A 23,922-nucleotide genomic window follows, 5' to 3' on the forward strand; every position below is an offset into this window, starting at 1 on the left:
ATTACTTATGTATAAAATCTCACATGAGATTACCATCATAAGTATTGTATAAGTGTTGTGTTACTCTAACAGATTTTTTGTTTATTTATTATTATTATTCTATTTATGAAACTTCTTTCTTGTTAACTGACTTTCAAAAAGGAGAAGGTTCAAGTTATATGTTCGGCTGTGGATATATTTTTTATTGATTAAGTTTGATTTTAAGGACACGCCTAAGTGATTATACTGTATGATATTCATACTGTGTGTACGTTTGTCGAGCATTGACCGCCGTTATGTTCCGGTTTGATCTTGCGCACGTTTTGGGCAGCCGCGGTATTTTTATGGGACTAGTATGGGTCTTTTAATGGGTCTCATCTCTATGTTTAAATGTTATTTGAGAAGACTAATGTTGTGCAATGGCCGGACTAACGTCCAGCCGCGGAGCTCGATGAATTGCGTACATTCACCTGTCGCCTTCTTGTCTCTTTCACTTGCGCTTGCTGTCCCTTTCTATCGCGTACCTGAAACAATATAGCAATATCTTCATTCCAGTATAAAGGAGACAAAAAGACAAAGAGTATAACAAAGAATTTCGTAAATTCACATTTATCTATCTGCCTTTTTCACTTGCGAAGGCATTGTAAGGAACCTTTTATTGCATACCTAGATCTAAAACAAACGAATATCAATAGTTCGATGTACTAATTTAGGTTCTAAAAACTACCCTCCTTTACATCGCGCAATCGGGTAACAGCACAATAACAACGCTTTCTCGCTTTTTTTTAATGTCCCTCAAAACATCCGTTGTTTTGACGACGGCCACAAGTATAAACAAAGTACAAACTTTTACTTTCTTGTACCGTTTAAAATTATTTTACCTCTCACAGGGCCTTTATGATAAGGATATAAGGGTCTGTATCCTGGTATGGAGGTAGTATAGTTGTGGGTGGACAAACTCGTCTGCGGTTTGACCATCTGCCGCCGACATATGGCGGGTTCGCGATTTGTTTATACATCGCGCCCTTTCGCACACTACCCCTTTCAGTCACCTGTCCTTCTCGCACACATACCCATTTCAGTTGCACCTGTTGTGTTGATGAGTGGTAAGTACTGGTAGCTAAGGTAGCCAAGGTACTGCATCCAGCATGACCAAACGTTGAAGGTGCGTTGTCAAAATCACCGTAAACTAGGTAGCCTTACTCGACGATAAACGCAAACTAGTGCATAGTTGCTAGTAGATCTAAATGAGACTTAGATGTTCCCAGGGAACCAGGAACGTATCCTAAAACCGTACATTTTGCCATAAGGTGAAGAAGTCGATCTAGATTATAATCGATCTGTGAGTGTCATTCAAATTAACTTGTCACAATCACCGCTCATAAATAATTTGCTTGTGATAGAATCCTAATGTCTACAACATAAAGATCAATTTTAGAAACTTCGAAGTAAAATACGTAGTATATTTTTAATTAGTAGTGCAACGACCTGACTTTTTATAAGACTGTGACATCACACAAATTAACTTTTTCAATATTTTATTTATTAATACGTTGCGGGAGTCAATCTTAATTATAATTAACTAAAAGGTAATTAGTGATATGACAACACACTTGTCTGTCTGTCTATAATTAGTAGTTAGTTGGTCTATGAGCGTTGATTAAAGTAATACCTCCTACAAGCTTATGAAGGCTTGTTAACCGACTGCACTAATTATAATGATGACTCTTCTTCCACCCACAATGGTTCGTTGAAATCACCCACGAAGGAGGAGAGAGGATCCATACTTAATATGCATACTAATATTATAAATGCGAAAGTGTGTCTGTCTGTTTGTCTGTTACCTCTTCACGCTCAAACCGCTCAACCGATTTTACTGGGTATAGGGATATTCCCGTTATAATAGTAAAGTATGGATTGTGGTCTGTGGATATTATTATGGATTATGGATGTAATTGGAAACCTTACATTCTATGGTATTTTCGCTCTATATCATGTCTTAATGCTCAACACAACGACGTGTGAAACGTTCCTCACCGTAATTGATTACGTTGTGACGTAATAATCCTAACGCCATAAAGCCTCCAATTGTTTTAAGCTCGCACTCCTCGCCTTTAACCTGTTGTCATAAGGTCGAGAATACGGTACACATCCGACGATTTCACGGCTGTCCACTCATGTCATCGGTAATCACCGGAAAGGTATTCCGATTCTACGGCAATAATCGCCTATTCGCTGTTCCGAAAGGATTGAAGGCTCTATTAGGTCATCCGACACGATTGTCGGATGCTGGTCGTATGCAGATTGCAGATGCAGTTGGTACCCCTAATTTGATTATATTGTACTATTTTGGTAGTAATAAACAGCTATTATTTCAATAAGTAGAGTGTATAGCCAGAATCACAAATAGAAAATAACTTATTGATTTTATATTCAAATAAAACATCTCTTCGAATAGTCAATAAATATAATATACGTATATAGACATATTTTATTATTCTCCATTCGTAACATTACACTAATAGTTTTTTAAACAGCCATAAATAACTGAAATGGACATCCGTTTATTCGTTAACACGACATAAACTAATAATAATTAATCTACGACAGCGCACCGTGATATAATGCTTTTGAGGTATGTCGGTTAAGCCCTGAAGGCATATTTAATCATTTAAAAAGTCATCCAGTAAACCGTCAGGTCGTTAACACTATTACGCCCATTTTATTAGCGATGGAACAGAAAGTGTTTTTTCTAATTTCATAATACCTGTTTCAATTTCCTAAGGGAACCGCTCATTTTGGTAATTTTTGTATTCTATTTCAGTAACCGATATCCCAAAAAACATCCTCCCTCAATGGGATTAATGGGAAATAATGGGATTATTATCGTATCGGATCGTATAAAATTTTTGAGGAAGATGGTGTTCAAGAGATAATTAAGTTATGAATTTCAATAAAAAAGATACGACAAGTTATCAATTAATTTGCCGCGCTATACCTGCAACTTTAAGCTTATCAGTTATATTACAGAATGTTTAAAATTTTCTTACATACTGTCTGTCAAGAAAGTGAAGAAATTAAAAAGTGGCAACATCGTAGTGTCATCCCTTTCAAATCAATCTAAGAAAAAAGGGATGACACTACGATGTTGCCACTTTTTAATTTCTTCACTTTCTTGACAGACTGTACTACAATCTATTGAGTGACAAAATTGTAATATTGGTTCATAGCAGTGGCGAAGAGTCCATATAACCCGATTCCCGTCGGCTTCCCTTTTGGAAAATCGAAATACATTTTTATCTAATAAATATTTTACATACTTAAAAAACTTTGAATTCACTAAACGCCTACAAAATGTTATATGCAATAAATTTTTCTCTCACTTGAAATAGTTTAAATTAATAATTAATCGCCTACAAATTTATATAGGCAATGCAACGTGCAGGCCATCTCCGATAGAAGCCGATAAATTAGCGGGTTATTTCTTCATACAACGTTATTTCATAGTAAGCATCTGTCCTTTTCATTCCTGTGAACTGATCGTCATGTTCTGTCTCGTTCTACCACGCGCCAATATACTCGGAAATAAGCCGATACTCGGCGAGTTATTACGAAGAAAGGTTAATTAGCAACGCACAAGAAAGATGAACTTCATGAAGTAAAATTGTTATGAGTCAAATGGCGGATGAGTGTTTGTAAACAACTTGTTTGTTTTGTGTTTAAATGTCGAATGTTATTTTAATTTAGCGTTAAGAAGAGTGCAGTGTCGCGAATTTAAATTAATTTGTATTGTGATTTGTTAATTTTGACTCGTACAGCTGAGACTGTTGTCTGACCACTAGCTCCGTGTGTCTGACAGATTATTTGCTGTCGAAGGAAACTTCGTTTTCCAAACTTAGTTTTGAATGACCGTATGTGCCGTCAGTCGTCACGCATACAACTTAACTCAGAAGGCATTTTTCAAAGGCATCATTATCAAACTTGAAACTCGAACATTGTTGAACATCAGTGCTGAGCGTTTTGGTAAGTAGATTTTTTACTCCAGCTTCCCTTCCGAAAATATTCACCCTTCGCCACTGGTTCATAGATTATCCCTAAAAAGAAATATAGTTTAGCATACATGACACAAGCCATTTGCGGATTGCGAAGCCTAATCTCTATCACTGTTTGACATCAGCATAAGAAACTACATAAATACATAGCTACATTATACTGTTTACTTTTAAATGAAGTCTGAAACGTATTCGTTGAAAAAAAAATACTTTTTCAGTAATGATCAGAATCCTAGATGAGTAATTACTAATTAGTAATAACGGCGGCGGAGTCTGGTCGCCACCTGCGCCTCACACGCGGAGACACATGTGCTTCCGCTAGCACGACGTGTCCATTGTCACACGACACGATATATTATCGTTCGTTGTAAAACCGGCGCTCCGAAACTAGATTCTGCTAAAACGGCAAACAAACCTTAGACAATGTATAGGAATGGTGTTTACTTGATTAATAGGCACTTTATAATATTTTATATGTACATATTACATTGCTGTTGTCCGCGACTTCGTCCAAATCAACTCTCAAAACATAAAAAATAAAGAAATGTTAATAATTTTCCTCATTTTTCCCTTATTTTCCACTGACCCTTCGCACCTATTTATTGGTCGCAGCGTGATGAAAAATAGCCAGCCTTTCTCGATAAATGGAATATCTAACACAAAAAGACTTTTCCAATTCTAACCAGTAGTTTCTAAGATTAGTGTGTACAAACAGCTTTATAATATAATTTTAGATTTTTTACTTTATCTACCAAATCAATACCCTCAACATCTAGAGTTAATGATGACTAAAATCTAAATTCTTTGATATACAGGGTGTAACAAAAATAAGTGATAAATACTTTAGGGTGTGTACGTGTTCCTTGTAGAGAGTTCACTGTGAAAGTAGCAGCCCTGAAAGACCAATTTTTTTTTCACTTTTGTATGGGGAAACTCGTGACGCTCGGGCCCTTGCCCATACAACAGTAAAAATTTTTTCGTCTTTCAGCGCTGCTACTTTCACAGTGAGCTCTCTACAAGGAAAACGTACACACTAGTGATGTAACGGATATTCGCATTCGCATTCGCATTCGCGAATATCCGCGTATTTTTTCAATATTCGCATTCGCATTCGCATTCGCAAAAAATATGCGAATATTTAGCGAATGTTTTAATAATCAAAAAGGAAATTATTATATGCATGCATTTGAAATAATATAATAATACAATAGATAACACTTAGATATTTTTATTAAATCATACTTCTACATTGTAAATTAAAGCCTCATTAGTCATTTATGAAAAAAGAACTTCAGAGATCTTATCAAATCTAACATTAATCAGCCTTGTTACAGTATATTATTACTTTACTATCATTCTTAAATAAAGTTTACAATTTCTATTTACTAAAAAACTAAACAATTACTTACTTGAAACATAAAACATAAAACTAACCTCAAAACAAAACAAAACTTTTAGAATGAACTTTCTGTGACTAAATTCATTCAATTATAGTCTGTCAAGAAAGTGAAGAAATTAAAAAGTGGCAACATCTTAGTGTCTTTCCCTTTCAAATCAATCTAAGAAAAATGGGATGACACTACGATGTTGCCACTTTTTAATTTCTTCACTTTCTTGACAGACTATAAGCAATATCGGTTCGGTTATGTTCAATTTAAACATAGCCGACACGAAACGTCAAACCTGTCGAACATTTTACGCGCGCTTTTTTTGAAATTTTAAAATATTCGCATTCGCATTCGCATTCGCGAATGTTGAAGATAAATATTCGCAATCGCATTCGCATTCGCGAATCTGAAAAATCCAACATTCGTTACATCACTAGTACACACCCTAAAGTACTATCACTTATTTTTGTTACACACTGTAGAATGTCTACACGTCTAAGTGTGTATGCTTGTCACGCGAAAACATATTTGCATTCACTTTTCACACAATCGCAGCTTACTGGAGGTCTAATTAATAAACTGAGTACGGACATCTTGATAGGCCGGCCGCGACTAGTCGTGAGTAGTGCCTTCAATAAAGATTCATTGACAAGCAGAGATGAAGAAAAGGCTCGAAAGGCGGCTAAGTTAAAACTTGGAAGTTGAAATTTTAAAGAATAACTTAACCAAACTTGCCCTAACTACTGATATCAAAAAAGAAAAAAAAGTTTTTGAGTTTTTGAGAAGATCACTAAAAATAGTATTTGTCGCTATGTTATTTTTTACCTACCAAAGCTACGTGAAAGTAAAAGTCACACAAAGTCATACATAATATTACCTAGACCTTTTGTCATATTATGACATGTTACAATACAGGGTGCAATTAAACCTTCCTGCCAAATTTTGATAGATTGATCCTTGTTAAAAATTTAAAAAATTGGCAGGAAGGTTTGTATATTCCCTACAAGTATAGATTGTGCAAAAATTATTCATTACTATATTCAACTCATCATCAAACACAATGATAATTTTCCTCAATAATAGTTACGATAAATAAACCGTGTCGTCTGTCCATGGACCCGCTCTCGTATTTCGTTGACAAATCTATGGAAATAATACAACCGGCCACCCGGACAGTTACATTAATTAACATTATACTCCGAATTGGTCGATCAAAGTTTCATTATAATTTGCGTAGCCGAATATCTCATTCAAAAGTCACAACGCTAAAAATAAGCGCAGGCGCACATTACCATTTATGATTTTCCTTATTTTTACGTATATTATTTTACCTAAAGCCTTTTGTATTGTCTCTGTGATTAGGAGTTTTCAAGCTTTGGGACATAATAATTTATATTAGACTAAAAACCAACAGTGACCAGGCATTAAGTTCTGTTAGAGACAAGATGTTGCGAGAACAAAAATATTGGTGAAAATCCCATTGACTCTTAGGGACATCGCAGACGGCACACTTTTTGTGTGATCGAGTCTGTGGCACACATACAGTTTGCATGGCCCCGCCATGCAAACTGTATGTGCGCCGCAGACTCGATCACACAAAAAGTCTGCGATCTCCTAAGGGAGATTAAGAGCTTACTTAAGCTTAAGAGCTTACATCAACAAATGTAGCGCAGAACTCAGAAACTCCGATAGCGCGATTCAGCATTGTACCCAGTTTGGTTCGCTACAACTTACAAGTAAATTCGATTGGATTAATTAATGGTCATCCCCTGGGGCTTCGGGTTGGATTTACATGTGGCCGCGTGCAGGAGCGGTTGCGCCGCTACAACGCGAGATCACAAGACACAAGCAGTAGTACGTACAGTATCGATTTATTTAAGTAGCGGTCGCGCTGTCACTTTTAAGTGACAACACAGAATATAGATAATAGGTTATAACCAATAATTGTTTGTGATCTCGCGGTGAAGTCGCCAAGCCGCGCGTTCAGACTTCAGGTGGATGCATATAAATAAATCGAGTTTGAATATTAGTCATCCTCATGTTACCGACTTTTCGGAGGCAAAATAACTCTGAATAAAGTGTGCGCAGGGCCTTATAGTGACGTCAACGATAACCACCTCGTCTAACCGGTTCCTTGTCAGCTACTTATTCAAACGTTATTATAATTCATTAATTGGTAACATTTGAGTTGCTAGACAAATCATCACTCGTTAGTCGTTGGTGAGACTTATTTATACTATACATAATATTATTATTATGTAAATTGTAAATACTAGTAAAGGGTTCGTATCGTATGATAGATTAATAAATTTTAGATGATCTGTTAGATATTTTTAATTGGTTAATAAGGAATATGTTATTTATGGCTACTATATATATATATATATATATATATATATATATTAAATTGTGTTTAGTATTCATTTGTTTTATGAAATTGATGTAGAGAATAATCTAAGTACTTAATTAAATCTAAAATTCCATAGAGATTTTATGATCAAAAGCTCTACGCTGCAAAAGTTTTGTGACTATTAGACTATTACAGTTAAGTATGAATCAAAAATCCTAGTTAAAATTAGTATTATAAACTATAAAGACAAAGTACCTACGTCTGAGGTTCCCGCGCGAGAAACCAATAAGTATACCTAATTCATAAACTGATACCTTGGTACCCCAACGAACTATTTTATTATTTACTCTATGGAAACGAAATGGCTACTAAAAAAATATTCATACAACGAATAACAAGCTACTTGTCTGTCACATCAGACAAAGGTACAAATAACAGACAAAAACAGCAGACTTTACATACGTTAATATCTATACTAATAGGAAGGTAATTTGAAACTCGAACTTTCATCCTGTCATTGTTTGGGTGTGTACGGTAGCCATAGTTTAATACCGCTCGCCTCCACCTCAACTTGACGGCTCATTAATTATCCCCCGGACTTGACGGCTCGTCATGTGACAATCCATACCCGCGGGAAAAAACGCGTAAAAAAAACAAACGTCACCTCTATAACCATAGACGTAGAGTAAAAAAGTTGAGTCGTTGACCGCGCTTTTTTCCAATACAATAGCATGTGTTTTTGTTCATTAAAATGTAATATTATATCATCTTTTGTTTAGCGTATCGGTGTTACTTTTCTTGCTAAGAGGTGTACACACTTGAGACGGTTTAATTTTGTGCAGGGCTTTGCTGTGGCTTTATATGCTATTAAGAAAAAAATGTTTCATCAATTCTATATTTTAAAATGTTTGGGACTTTTTGTCACCACTTTTATCCGAACATATTGCTACTCAATGCATTTTAATGAGTGATTTTTATCTTTAAAAATATATTTTCGAACCTTTCGAATTTAGAGAGTTTATTTTGAAAGAGAATGCATCTCGATCCATTAACTAAACTGGAATGTTGTTGGAGTCTCTCCTGCGACTTACCAGAAAGTTGCGGCATGTTGTTTACATTTCGTAAAAGTTGTGTGAAATATTATTATTAAAGTGAAATTATGTACAGTAGTCCTGTGATACTATCTATGATCATTATACGCACTCTAATCTATATACATAAAAATGGATTTTCAATTGTGTTAGTAACGCTAAAACTTGAAAACGGCTGAACGGATTGGGATAATTTTAGTCTCAAAATATTCGTAGAAGTCCAGGGAAGGTTTTAAACCGGGACAGCTAGTCATAGATAAAAGAATGTCCAAAAAGTTCAGAAACATATTATAGTGTAGTTTATCTATTCAAAAGCCCTTTTGAATGGCTTACTTCAAACTAGAGATGTGCCGACTAGTCGGTAAAGCCGACTAGTCGGTAAAGCCGACTATCCGGCCACTTTTGTAGTCGGCGACTAGTCGGCGACTTTTTTGCTATTATTGAAATTATATTAAAGAAAAACCTTGATTATTATTTATAACTAGCTGTCCCGGTGAACTTCGTGTCACTTTAAAACCTTCCCTGGACTTCTACGAATATTTTAAGACTAAAATCTGCCCAACCCGATCAGCTGTTTTCGAGTTTTACCGCGACTAACACATTTGAAAATCTATTTTTATGTATAAAACTAGCTGTCCTAGTGAACTTCGTGTCACTTTAAAACCTTCCCTGGACTTCTACGAATATTTTAAAGACTAAAATCAGCCTAATCCGTTTAGCCGTTTTCGAGTTTTAGCGCGACTAACACATTTGAAAATCCATTTTTATATATAAGATGTATTGAGATCACACTCAATCAGTGTTACACATTTTAAAATTAAATGAAGTGTTTCTGAAATTACTTGCTAGTAAAGAAATTATTTTTGTAAATAATAATGAAAACTATCAACTGTTTCCTTCGATCAATAATATACTAGTGATCGAAGACTGTTTCATAATTCATAGCTAAACAAAATAAAGTAACGGACGCGAAGTAAACACACTTAACACGACAGGTTTGCAGGCGGCGTGTGCGATGCGAAACAGCAGTAAAAAAGCGCTACGGAAACTGCCGAAACCATGATCGGCTTGGCCGACTAGTCGGCCGATTAGTCGGCTTCTTTGCAGCCGACTAATCGGCTAGTCGGCTAGTCGGCCAAAGTCATGATCGACACATCTCTACTTCAAACCAATAAAAAAAATTATTCAAAGAATGTTTATATGAAAAATCTCAGAAATTGGTCAAGAAATCTTTTCTGTTTATGGAATTACAGAGAAATATTTATCTCTTATCGTATTTATTTATTAAAAACGCTTTAAAAAATTGCAAATCGCATGTAACACTACCTTAACATTGAATTTTTTCGCGTGCCATTTTGAATGGAGCGGGCCAGTCGGGTAAAAAACCGCAGATACAGTAATTAGTAATTCGCCCTTCAGATAACACATGTCATGACACACGTCGTGACAGGAAGCCGTCCATTGATTACTTTACGAGCAGACAGAGACGATTAGTGCAAAAGAGATTAGCCAAAATGTTGTGCATTTTTGTTTGTGACCTACGAATAATAACATTTGTGACATATAAAATGATGCAGCTGCTACTGAAACTAAAACGGCGCGTATAAAGACAGTACCGCTTGTAGTTTCTGCACAGTCTTTAAGCTACTGAACTTATTTTAATCGGGTTTTCATCAGTTGGATATACACAACGTGCGTCGCGTGTTACTCAGTAGACTCGAGAGACTATTGGCTTTAGCCTTCGGGCACCTGCAACATAGTAAACTGTAAAGGGTACAAAATAGCGGCTGGGTAGAAAAACGTAATATTTCGGTCACATAATAATTTATCTGACTTTATAGACACGTCTGAAGCTGAACTCTGATGACACCAAACTACTCAACCGATTTTCATTAAAATTGTTACAGATGCAATAGGAAATACAAAGGCTAGTTTTCAGACAAATCGTACAAGTCCCTTGTTCCTTCTTTGGGCAACATCTAGAACAAAAATAGGCATAAAATATGCTTATTTTTATCCCATGGGAACAAGTTCCTTTGACTCTCCCATGGACAGTAATGAGGCAACAAAGACACGGACGGACGTACGGACAATTGCCAAATCGCTAATGGCGATTGGCGAAACAATTATATCAATTGAACAATTCGTTTATAACTTTCATCTCCGGTAACCCTGATTTCTTTTGAGTGTCCATTGGTTTTGAATTGTAGACTTTTGTTCAAGTAGAGTTCTCGTTTTATTTCCAAGGGATATCCATTATCCATGTATCAACTCATCTAAAACTCACAAAATGTTTGTTACATTTAGACTATTCCTCTAACTTTGTCTTGTTTGTCATATTCTTTCTTTGGGCTTAGTTTAGAACTTTATTTTTTAATCGTAAACTTGGTAAATGGTTTATTACTGTTTTAGACAATGATTTTCTATTACATTATTGAGGATGAGCAATTCAGCTATGTTTATTCAATTTTCTTGAATCTTTTACAGCCAAAGTGTCGTCATTATTAGCTCCTCATAATAGTTTGCCTATATATATAAGCAAAGCTTATTTCTATCTGTTCGCTGCCTGATCTCTAATTCTCTACCAATTTTTTATGTTAATGCACATTTAATGGAAAGATTCCTAGTTATAAAATTCTAGACTATTTTTTGGGTTCAAAAAACCATAGGTAAACCCAATTATCTCAGGATAAAAAGCCAGACAGATTGATTAGGTACCGTTAATTGAAATATCTCGCCATTTTGTAGTTACTATTAAGTCTTATCCAGACTTATCAGATAAGTAGGTGCAATTTAATAATTAACGTGCAAATGAAAAAGTCAAGTCAATCTAAAAAGATAGCCATCAGAGTCAGCCACTGACCGCGTAGACATTTGGTTTAGCTGATGTAATAGGTCTTCGACCGCTCTTTTTTAATTCTACAAAGAACACTTGTAAGCTTTTTGTTACAGCCTTTTAGTTATTGCTTATTGATTTATTATAGCGGTATTTTAGCGCTAACTTTGCTATTAGCGGCTACGCCTCCCTGTGAAATTGTTTACCAAACAACCGGTTTTGTGGCTTTGCCTGCGTTAAAGTCTTTTTAACTGACCAAAAGAGGAGGCTCTATAGTCTATGCTTTTTAGGGTTCCGTAGCCAAATGTTATACTATAAACAAACTTCAGATTTCAGACTAAAGGGTATAAGATGAACAATCTTCTCTTTTTTGGATCTGAAATCAGAATTTTATAATATATTTGCTTCATTGTTATGCACACTATATTTCTAAATAATCTGTTCAGTTATCTATGTAAGTTGTATCAGCATATTTATTGGTCATTTACCAAATGGTACAATTATCATGTACGTTTTATTTTTAATTAAAAGACAATAAACTGAGGACATGGTTCGGAAGTGAGTGATTAAGGGTTAATTCCTCACTAATTGGACATCTGCAAGGTTATATTTTACTTATTAAAAAACCGGCCAAGTGCGAGTCGGACTCGCGCACCGAGGGTTCCGACAGCTTAAAGGTATTATAGACCTGAGTATTTGGTATGAATTTCAATTTAATACCTCTACGCGTTTATGAGGAAATGGGTAGTAAGTTTAAAATTATTAAAAAAAAATATATTATGTGATGTAACTAAAAATTTATGGTTTTCGTAATTTTTCCTTTATCTATGCTATAAGACGTTGCTTCGTACCAAATTTCAAGATTCTGAGTTCACGGGAAGCACCCTGTAGGTTTTGATTCCCTTGCAAGTGTCGAAAATTTGCGGCATAAACGGCTGTATCTTTTAATTGCGTTGGCTTAGAAGTTTGATTTTTTCACAGCTTCAAGGGACAGTAGACCTGAGTAATTGATATAAATTTCAGCTTCATACCTCCACGCGTTCCTGAGAAAAAGGGTCTTGACAGACGGACGGACGGACAGACGGACAACAAAGTGATCCTATAAGGGTTCCGTTTTTTCATTTTGAGGTACGGAACCCTAAAAAGGATATTCTGTGTCCTTTACAAACATACAACGATTAGCTAGTGAAAAATGTAGATAAACCAAGTAATACTCAAATGAGATAACACACTGTGGTGCAGCTGGAAATGCTGTTATAATTTTTTAAAACTGCGGGCCTAAAATAGTCACATTTAGCAATTTTTTTCAGGTCAATTGAAGTATGGCTGAAGACGGGCAGGCGGCACAGCGAAGTGTTGGATGAGCAGCGGCTGACGGAGGGCCAGCTCCGGTTCCCCGGGGCCACGGTCATCTTATGGCTGAAATGTGAACAGGTAACGACCCAAACTCCATAATTGCTTCTCGTTCCGACCTCTAGGCTCTACAGGGCGTAACAAAACATAGTGATAATACTCTAGGGTGTGAACGTGTCCCCTGTATAGAGTTCACTGTGAAAGTAGCAGTTCTAAAAGATTTTTTTTTATACTTTTGTAATGTGTTCATGACGCTCATGCGCGTGCCCATAGAAATCACAAAAAAATGTTTTTTCAGCGCTGCTACTTTCACAGTGAACTGTATACCCTAATATAAGGGATACATACATATGTAACACTAAAGTATTTAAATCACTTAGTTTTGTTACACCCTGTATAGGGTTCACGTACAGAAAATGTTTCAGCTTTTTAATGAAATGACAAAGGTCTTGCTACCCTTGGCTCTGGAGCCATTATGATAATAATAATTATTGTTATATGTCGTCATTCGCGTTTTGTAATTATTATACGAGTATATCGATTGAATTCCATAACGGTCAAATAAGTTTATTGCATAATTTTTTTTTTAAATAGAAACGGTAGGTATTATATTGATTCTTATTGTCTTGTGGGCTGTGGCCTGTGGCGCATATAAATTTCTGTAAGACTAGTCAGCCAGTAAAATTATTTTTAGAAGAATTAATAGTCATAAACGTATGCGGTTGGAAATTGCAATCTTAATGCGAATTCGCCATTAAAAAAGAAAAAGGGCAGGTCATTAACTCGACATTTAAATTACGCCGCCATCTTGCGTTAAAAAACGTAAACAACGGTCACCTGCGCTCGCGCACAGATTGGCAGGTGTTGCCAGCGAGCGTTTGTACTCTATGGTCGGGTACTTTGCCATACCATTTTGAACCTTATTCCTCTAAAATAAGGTCGTTTAATAAATTTCATAACACTATGGCCGATCTAACTTTGCTTTTAACTATTTTGAACTATATTCCACTTGCAAAAAGATCGTTTTTTGTTAATTACTTTAGGGTTGCTAGCGTGAAACGCTTCACCTGCGCGCAGGAATGCATTATTGTTTATATTTTTTATAGCATCCCTTTAAATACTATAACCCTTTGTGAGTAAGTGTGTGGAATGAAAATAAAATTTGCAACGTACCTGAGTGAGACCTATAAATTCGCGTTTTGCAACAAACATTGTATGTATGCTCATCAATTTTTCATTATCTTCCTTATTTATAAAAATATTTAGAGATGACAAACAAAAAAGCGCATCTTGAATAGTTATAAGATGTGTAAAAATAAAATCGGCCAAGTGCGAGTCGGACTCGCGCACGAAGGGCTCCGTACCGGTATAGAGTGAAAGTAGACAAAAAAAATGTGTTTTTGTATGGGAGCCCCCCTTAAATATTTACTTTATTTTAATTTTATTAATAATTATTAAAGTACCTACAAATAAAATTAGGGATTTTGTGAAAATTTCAAGTGCCTAACTGTTACCATTATTGATAACGAGCAAACAGGCCAAAAAAATCACGTTTCTTGTATGGGAGCCCCCCTTAAATATTAACTTTATTTTATTTTTAAAGTATTTGTTGTTATAGCGGCAACAGATATACGCAATCTGTGAAAATTTCAGAACTCTAGCTATAGCGGTTCTTGAAATACAGCCTGATGACAGACAGACGGACATACAGACATCGAAGTCTTAGTAATAGGGTCCCATTTTTACCCGTTGGGTACAGAACCCTAAAAAGTATTAGTAAGTGTAAAGGCACTATGTTGTATTAGTTATTATGAGTTACAGACTACAGTAGGAACACGTTTAACCGGACTAACTGTCCTTCTAAGACCTAAGGCATTCGGATATTCGAAAATCCGGATAATCGAATGTACCTATGAAGAAAAGCGGATTCGGTGGAAATTATGGGCAGTACATAATTTATAATATTGTTTTGTGTTTTTATTTTAAAATGACACAAAAAATCTATGTTTCATTATTTTATAACTAAGTTTTTATTATTATTTTTTTAATTTAGATGGTGACAGTCCGGATAGTTGCGAATGCGTATAACTGAGTCCCAATTGATACTGTATTAGATTAAAAATAAAAATATGACACTGGAAACAGTCGAGGTTAATGTTTCCCATAGAAGAAAGTACAACAATTATTATAAAACTTTTAAAAGAACACTAATATGTAACATAATATTATTGGATTATAATTTAATTTTATGTAAATATTATGTTATAAACAAAATTGTTATTGTAGGTTGAAACTAAAATATATCAACATTCTTGGTTCCTCTATTAACTATTCTTTGCCCGGCAAATCTAATTGAAAATACTTTCAGAGTTGTTTTTCCTTTCTTCCTTCAGAACCAAAATGATCTTTATGACCACGGAATAAGGCTTAATATAATGGGTACTCAGAAGTAACATAGCTATGAATTGAGTAGGAATGTCGCAGGCGGCAGGCCCGATCCCTTTATTAAGGCGAGTCCTAAAGGTCAGAACATCCGTGACGACGCCATCTGGCGTTTTTTCCTGTTAACTAATGTCCTTCATGCATGGTGTATATGTCGCAGTCATCTGGTTCAATCTGCGATTCGATTGAATGACTAGCAGATTCATTGAATGACACCATACAATGGAATGACTGGGCCGAACGTGAAATGAACGATCGTCATTCAACGTCCAACTAGTTAGCGATTTGTAACATAGCCCTTTGAAAATAGCGGACATGATTCAGTCAGTACCTATTTCGTTTATTTATTCACCGCGGCGCTAGTAATCACTAAAAGTTAAAACTAATATGGCGTCAAACAGCACGCACAGCTGCTAGGACTGTGATGATATTTTGTCGATTTTTACCTTAAAGTGATTTATTTGTAATAAAATAATATAACAGCGTGGATTTACCTATTACTACACCGTCGACAGCGGCTTAGAAATATATTATAGCATCCCATTTAACGACTTCACTATATGACTTTTAGTCAAGACGTAAAACGTCACAGTCAACGTCTTGACGATTTGTCCTTTAGTCATTCAATTGAATGGTGTCATTCAATGAATGCGCTAGTCATTCAATCGAATCGCAGATTAAACCAGATGACTGCGGCATATTATGCAGGGTGTAACAAATACTTTAGGGTATGTACGTGTTCCTTGTAGAGAGTTCACTGTGAAAGTAGCAGCTCTGAAAGACGAATTTTTTTTTTCACTTTTGTATGGGCGAGGGCCCGAGCGGCACGAGTTTCCCCATACAAAAGTGAAAAAAAATTTTGGTCTTTCAGCGCTGCTACTTCCACAGTGAACTCTCTACAAGGAACACGTACATACCCTAAAGTATTATCACTTATTTTTGTTACACTCTGTATATGTATAAGTAATATTCTTATTGTGTACTTGCCACGCTCCAAGGAGCCCTGGAGCCCCAGGCAGCAAGCCTTCACAGGGCCTACGCAATACCTAGTAGGTTTAGGGTATCAGATTTACCTACACGAATCTTTTATGGAGATTATAAGAGTCACTTTACAATGCCAGTTAAAGTTTTTCGGTGCAAAATACATCATGAATATCAACTTGTAGCCATAGTGTAAATTAATAATAATTAAATTTAAATTTAAGTTAACCTATATTAATTACATAGCGATAACGAACTTAAACTTTTAAGCTGTTATATCACTTTTTAGCGACACCCATTAAACTGTTAATTTTGCCACCTGTTTAAATCACTGATATGGTAATATTGTCCATATCAGTGACTTAAACAGGTGGCAAAATTAACAGTTTAATGGGTGTCCTATATTTTTTGTGGTTTGATGAACCTGGTCATTGAAGGCCTACCTAATTAAATAGATTTAGGGGCAATTAGTACTATCTGCGGTTGGCGCAGCGGGCAGCGCTGTGTGACGTCGTAGTAGGCGCAATTGCTAACTAAATTGCCCTCTCAGATATTATACCGGATATTGACCCTTTTGTGCTTGACATAAAGCCACCGTTGGAGGTAAAATGATTTAGAATTAATATTTAACTAAAGCAAAGAGTGTATCTAGCCGCGCCGGTAGAGTTCAGTAGCTTTTTATTTTGACACACAAAGTGCGAAATACCAATCCATTTAACGCTTTTTGGGAACCCATTTTTGAAATTTTAAACTTGAAAGTTGAAACTAAAAAAATGCAAGTTTTCTATAATCTGTGAAAAAAAAATGATTATAAAGCAGGGGTCACCAAATGGCGGGACGACCCATTGTGTGCGGACCAAACATTTTCGAAGATGAACTTTGTTAATTTGCGTCACGACATATATACTGAACATAATTTAAACTGAACATAATTAATATTATAAGTAATATTACTTATAATTAGACATCGGATTATATGCACGATCAAAGTGCCGAAATGTGCATGCAAATATGCACGAAAAAAATAGCCGAAATATGCACAATCAAAAGTGACTTATTGTTAAAATTTACGTTTTTTAAGAGTTTTTCGGTGGTGCCGTCAATAAATGGGCCAAAATTCATCATTCCATCAAAGACAGGATTTTTGTTTGTTATCTGTGCCAATAAATTTTCTACCAACATTTTCCGATTGAAATCTTAGTGCCCATGGAAGTTCATTACCTACTTTTTTTCTAATGTTGTTGTTAAATAAAGTTAATAAGGATAGGGCCACATATTTTGATTTTTGATCTATCGTACCTTTATTTCGTGAAATCGATGTGTATTATGATAGCTAGTTTGGAGACTGCGGGGGCCTAAAACTACTGAAATATGCACTATCCACGAAAATTTGCCAAAATATGCACTAACGCCAAAAAAGTGCCATTATATGCATTTGCATATGCAAGTATGCAAATGCATATAATGGCACTTTTTTGGCGTTAGTGCATATATTATAAGTAGACATCGGATTATAATGCATATAATCCGATGTCTACTTATAATACCTATTACAAATATACAATGTGTCCCGACACCGGTGTCCGATCCTTTAATGTCGTGTAATAAATTTCGTACTTTATAACATATTGCCTATGTAAGCGTAGTCCACAAATTCAGCTATCAAATGAGACCTTTTTTATCTTTATAGGATACTAGCTGTTGCCCGCGACTTCGTCCGCGTGGACTTCAGTTTATAGCGCGCGATGTCAACAAAATTGGTGTCAAAAGCTTTTATAAAAAAACCCTGGTACCCCTTAAATCAATACAGCTGTGCAGTGTGCACACAATAAGTATTTCATTTTTTTATATTAAACTTTATACTTTATGCCAAATTTTAAAGTTTATTTAGCCCTCCAATTACACAACTTTACCCATAAACTATTTATCATTGATAGATTTAAGGTTACGTCACTGCAGATAAAATACTGAGTTATTTAATACCGTAGAATAGATATAACAATCGAAAAATATCGAAACTTAAAAAGATGATACCACGTCTTATAGAAAGACTTTTGAGCAAGCGTCAGCGCGATGTAGAAGACGCACGGCGCCATCTATTATGAATTGTTGGAACTAACTTAATTTGAACAAATTTACGCATTTTCACCCCCTTACAACCCTTTTTTCCAGTAAAAAAGTAGCCTATGTCCTTTCTCAGGCTTTAGACTATCTGTATACAAAATTTCATTACAATCGGTTCGGAAGTTTTGGCGTTTGGCGTGAAAGCGAGACTGACAGACAGACAGACAGACAGAGATACTTTTGGCGTTTGGCGTGAAAGCGAGACTGACAGACAGACAGACAGACAGAGATACTTTCGCATTTATAATATTAGTATAGATTATGTGCACACTGCATAGCTGTTTTTGGGTATTTTGATTAATTAAGGGCCGCGCTACACCGGAAGCACTTACCAGGGTATTAAAAAGTTTTTAAATTTGACACAAATTTTGTTGACACCGCGCGCTATAAACTAAAGTCCACGCGGACGAAGTCGCGGGCAACAGCTAGTATTATACATAAAATATGTTTAAGATTTTTGAAATTTTATTTTAATACACATCCAAGACCCAGGAACATTGAAAACTTTTTGTTCCGCCTGCGGGACTCGAACCCAGGACCCCCGGGATGAGCGCTGGCCACGCGCAATGCGAATTCATTTTCATCGATATTTTCATGGAAATAAGATATTTTCCCACATCAAAATGTAGCCTATGTCCTTTCTCAGACTCTAGAATAACTGTATACAAAATTTCATTGCAATCGGTTCAGTAGTTTTGGCGTGAAAGCAAGACAGACAGACAGACAGACAGACAGAGATACTTTCGCATTTATAATATTAGTATGGATAGTATGGATTAGAAATGCAGTAGGAGTTCTACATAAGATAAGATAGATTGATTATTATTATACCAAGTGATAATATTATTAAACATAATATTCTAACGTATTAAAAACTATAAACAAAAACATACTAACTAATAAGTATGATTAGTTCTATGTTACAATAAAGTAAAAAATAAAACGCCATCTGTTGAATCGTATTAGAACTAAAATGTTCATTCCATCGATATATTTCTGGATTTTTTATAATATTATACATAAAATATGTTTAAGATTTTTGAAATTTTATTTTAATACACATCCAAGACCCAGGAACATTGAAAACTTTTTGTTCCGCCTGCGGGACTCGAACCCAGGACCCCCGGGATGAGCGCTGGCCACGCGCAATGCGAATTCATTTTCATCGAAATTTTCATGGAAATAAGATATTTTCCCACATCAAAATGTAGCCTATGTCCTTTCTCAGACTCTAGAATAACTGTATACAAAATTTCATTGCAATCGGTTCAGTAGTTTTGGCGTGAAAGCAAGACAGACAGACAGACAGACAGACAGACAGACAGAGATACTTTCGCATTTATAATATTAGTATGGATTTACATGTGAAGTACTGGTCAGATTAGTGTGAAAGCCTGAGAAAAACTAAAATGGCTGCCATTTTACAACCATGAGAGAAAAAAATAATTGAGGGCCAATTTCGAAAATCGATAAAATATGCCATAGATCACGACATTAAAGGATCGGACACCGGTGTCGGGACACATTGTATATTTGTAATATTATAAGTAGACATCGGATTATATGCATTTGCATACTTGCATATGCAAATGCATATAATGGCACTTTTTTGGCGTTAGTGCATATTTTTAAAGGATCGGACACCGGTGTCGGGACACATTGTATATACAATTTTTGTTGCTATATAGCAACATAAATTGACACTTTCTCATTGATACAAATAAATAGGTAGGTACTCGTACCATTGTAATTTCCGTTTGTTGATTTTTTTTCAATGTGTGGACCGCGAAGGTCATTTTATTTCTTAAAACGGCCCCGAGTGAAACTAATTGGTGACCCCTGTTATAGAGAATGCTAGATATGTTTTTACGGAACCCCAGCTGCTAGGCACATTCCGACAATAATAAAATTAAGAGGCACGTTACTCAAAAAGACAATCCTATCTTGTATGAGGTATTTTTAGTATTAATGATGCAATTTTACCGACATTAGAAAAAAGGTTATAATGAGCAGCCGTCGCAGGTGCGCTTGCACCTTATCTGCGCACGCGCCGCCCGCTCAGGGCTGCCAGTTGCTACATACTCAGATTATATTATCGACTAGATGACGCCCGCAACTCCGTTGCGCCAAAATTCGTTTATCGCGCGGGAACCGTACATTTTTACGGGATAAAAAGTATCCTATGTCTTTTCCCGGAACTCAAAGTAGCATTCTAAGCAAATACACGATCTATCTATCTATCTCTATATCTATATATCTATGGATATAACAAAACAAAGTGATAAAACTTTAAGGTGTGTAGTGTATGGGCCCCTTATATAGAGTTCACTGTGAACGTACTCGTAGTACTAGCGCTGAGATTTTTTAGCTATTGTATGGGCAAATTGATGAAGCTGGTGCATTTTTCATAGAAACATAGAAGTCAAAACTTTTTCACTGCTACTACATTCACGGTGAATTATACAAATAGGGATTTAATAATGCACTCTATGGCTGGCATTGGGAGAGGCCTATATCAGCAGTGGACGGCGATAGGCTGATGACGAATGCACCCTGTAGTTAGTTATTTTAACATTCTTTACTTAGTATTAATTTCACATTATGTATAATATCATCTCAGGGTCAATGATTCACTTTGCAACGTCGCGAGGAAATATATACCATCTGTATACGTTTAATTTGGTTAAAAGTGAAACATTTTACTAGTAAATAGGTAGACAAAAAAATAAGAGCATGACAACCCTAAACCACTAGAATTGATAATAATAGGTTTTAATTGTTGTAACACTCAATTTACCCCACAGTATTATCCTGCACGATTTATATTGGTTGTTGTATTAATTTTCTATTTTAATAGATTTTTTACATTCGAAATTCTAATCACATGTAATCTTACCCCTTTATGTAGGTACTTACTTTTATAGACTTCAAGGTGGCCCAATTTGAGTGATCATTATGTTTAGTGTACGTACTGTGTAAATGCAGAGTTTTATTTAATAAAAATGCATTTTATTGCCAGAGTATATGAGCGGGGGGAAAATTGATGAATAAAATATTAATCTTATTACTTTGTACAAGTTTTATAACTTAAGGCCTTGTTTAAAATGGTGGGTAACTTTTTAAACTTTTTTCAATTGCAGCAAAGGTGAGGTACAGTTTTAAAAAACCCTGCGAGGAGGTTATTACAATGAGTTAGCAAATCAACTTTCGTCCTCGCTGGCACGCGAGTGCGTTCCCACCTGTTGCTATACAACCTGCTTACAGGATGTTGTTAATTAGACAATAGGTTGTGGCGCTTATAATAAATGTTTTTTTTTTCTTAAAATATTTTTCTAAGTGCCATATTATTAGACAGTTAGGTCTGTGTCGCTTAGAAAAAAAATATTTCTTTTTCTTTGAATATTTTTCTAAGCACCTCATTTTGTGGAGGGATTTATAATAATGCGCATATTTAGCTTTGATATTGTACAAATGTATAGATAATATCAGATTTACAAAATGTTGCATTTGATAAATAGTATAAACTAGCTCCTAGGACCTAGCACTAGTCTATATGACTTTTATATGGCTTTTTTCCACTTCTACCTTAATCCTTAATTCGCAATGCTCCCTGTGAGGTCCGGAGTATGTCAACAACGTGGTTTCATTGCGGTAATGACAACCTTATTAATATACTACATTAAAATAACATTACCTTATAGTGTTACGCTCGCACTGTACTTTAATGCACACAGAATTAATGCACAATGGAATTTCGTAAAAAATGATAACGTGCAACCTTTTTAATGATAAAACATTTATATAATTGGTTTTAATTTACGACTTTACAACGCTGCGTTTTATCTGTGGATTTATTGCTGCGATTAAAAAACCACGATATTAATACACCCTGTACGCGGCACACCTGTCGGTGTATTTTTTACTTATTTCCCTATCTTGGCCCCAACATGGGTACAATAATAACCCAATACTTATTATGGTAGGTCATTCGACTGTATAGTAAGTTTTTACCTTGGGCGTTGTTTTATACTTGTGTATTGTACTATAAATATATACTTACTAGTCACTACTTTGTACCATTATAGTAATTTAGCTGTCAATGTCACTAACACCTGTGATTATTTTATTGTTTTGTAAAATACAGCTTTTTGAACAAAAATTAATTATAATTTTCACCTGCAAAAACTAGAATACCACCATATATTTTGACCATGACATAGCAGCGACAAATATAAACATATAGAATAGGATAAATGATCATAATTCCCTTCTATAAAGATATTGGCGACAGCAAACGTCGTTATTAATATGTATAACGCCTCCGTGGTCTAGTGGTATAGGGCGTGGCTCGTGACTCGGAGGTCGTGGGTTCGATTCCCGCGTTGGAAACATATTATTTCCAAGTTTGGTTAGGACGATGCAGGCTGATCACCTGGTTGTCTGACAAATAAGATGATCCATGCGCCGGATGGGCATGTAAAAAGTCGGTCCTGCGCCTGATCTCTCGCCAGTCGTGTCGGTCTTCCGTCCCACTGGGTTATGAGAGTGAAAGGAATAGAGAGTGCTCTTGTGTACTGCGCACACACTTGGGCACTATAAAATTACTCCTGCGTAGCTGGCCTGGTTTCAATGAAACCGGCCACCGTCACCGAAACCGGTGTGGGGAGTATTATTATTAGTATGCCTCCAATATCCATAACTTAGTAAGTACTCTCCGATTTTGCTACTGGGTGCATAGTCAAATTGTATTTGATAGCTTAGAAATAAAACAGGTATTTCACATGACACATCCATACTAATATTATAATTAATGTGGAAGTACCTATGTCTGCTGTAACCTCTTAACGCCTAATCTGCTAAACCGATTTGCTGAAATTTGGCATGGAGATTGGAGATGCCTTGAGCCCCGGCAAAGGACATAGGATACTTTTTATCCCGGAAAAATGTACGGTTTCCGCGAGATTAACGAATTTTGGCGGAGCGGGCGTGATCTAGTAAGACCATAAGGTCTGGCAAGCGCTTTGTTACTTAGCGCTACGTCAAATTATATGTAAGGTATAGATTGTCTTAGAAACAAAGACAAAGAGACCGACACGTACAGAAGGCCACGACCTGAGAAGAATATATGGACATGGTACAGTATGGGAATCTACTCCAAAGTACCGTCTACTTACAGCTAATCTACTTATACTAATATTATAATAATCTATTTCTATACTAATATTATAAAGCGGAAGAGTTTGTTTGTTTGTTTTAACGCGCTAATGTCAGGAACTACTGGTCCGATTAGAAAAATTATTTCAGTTTTAGATAGCCCATTTATCGA

The 23,922-nt window shown here is 35.7% G+C and overlaps 1 protein-coding gene across 1 annotated transcript in view; it reads left to right on the forward strand.

The window, feature by feature from the left end:
* Positions 1-23,922, forward strand: part of LOC121738644 (tRNA dimethylallyltransferase) — a 285,733-nt gene that overhangs the window by 243,051 nt on the left and 18,760 nt on the right. Inside the window, exon 4 of the mRNA XM_042130844.1 lies at positions 13,007-13,130. Coding sequence (XP_041986778.1) covers positions 13,007-13,130 — 124 coding nt within the window. The remainder of the gene's footprint in view (positions 1-13,006; positions 13,131-23,922) is intronic.

The sequence above is a fragment of the Aricia agestis genome, chromosome Z (assembly GCF_905147365.1).
Source record: "Aricia agestis chromosome Z, ilAriAges1.1, whole genome shotgun sequence".
Taxonomy (NCBI): domain Eukaryota; kingdom Metazoa; phylum Arthropoda; class Insecta; order Lepidoptera; family Lycaenidae; genus Aricia; species Aricia agestis.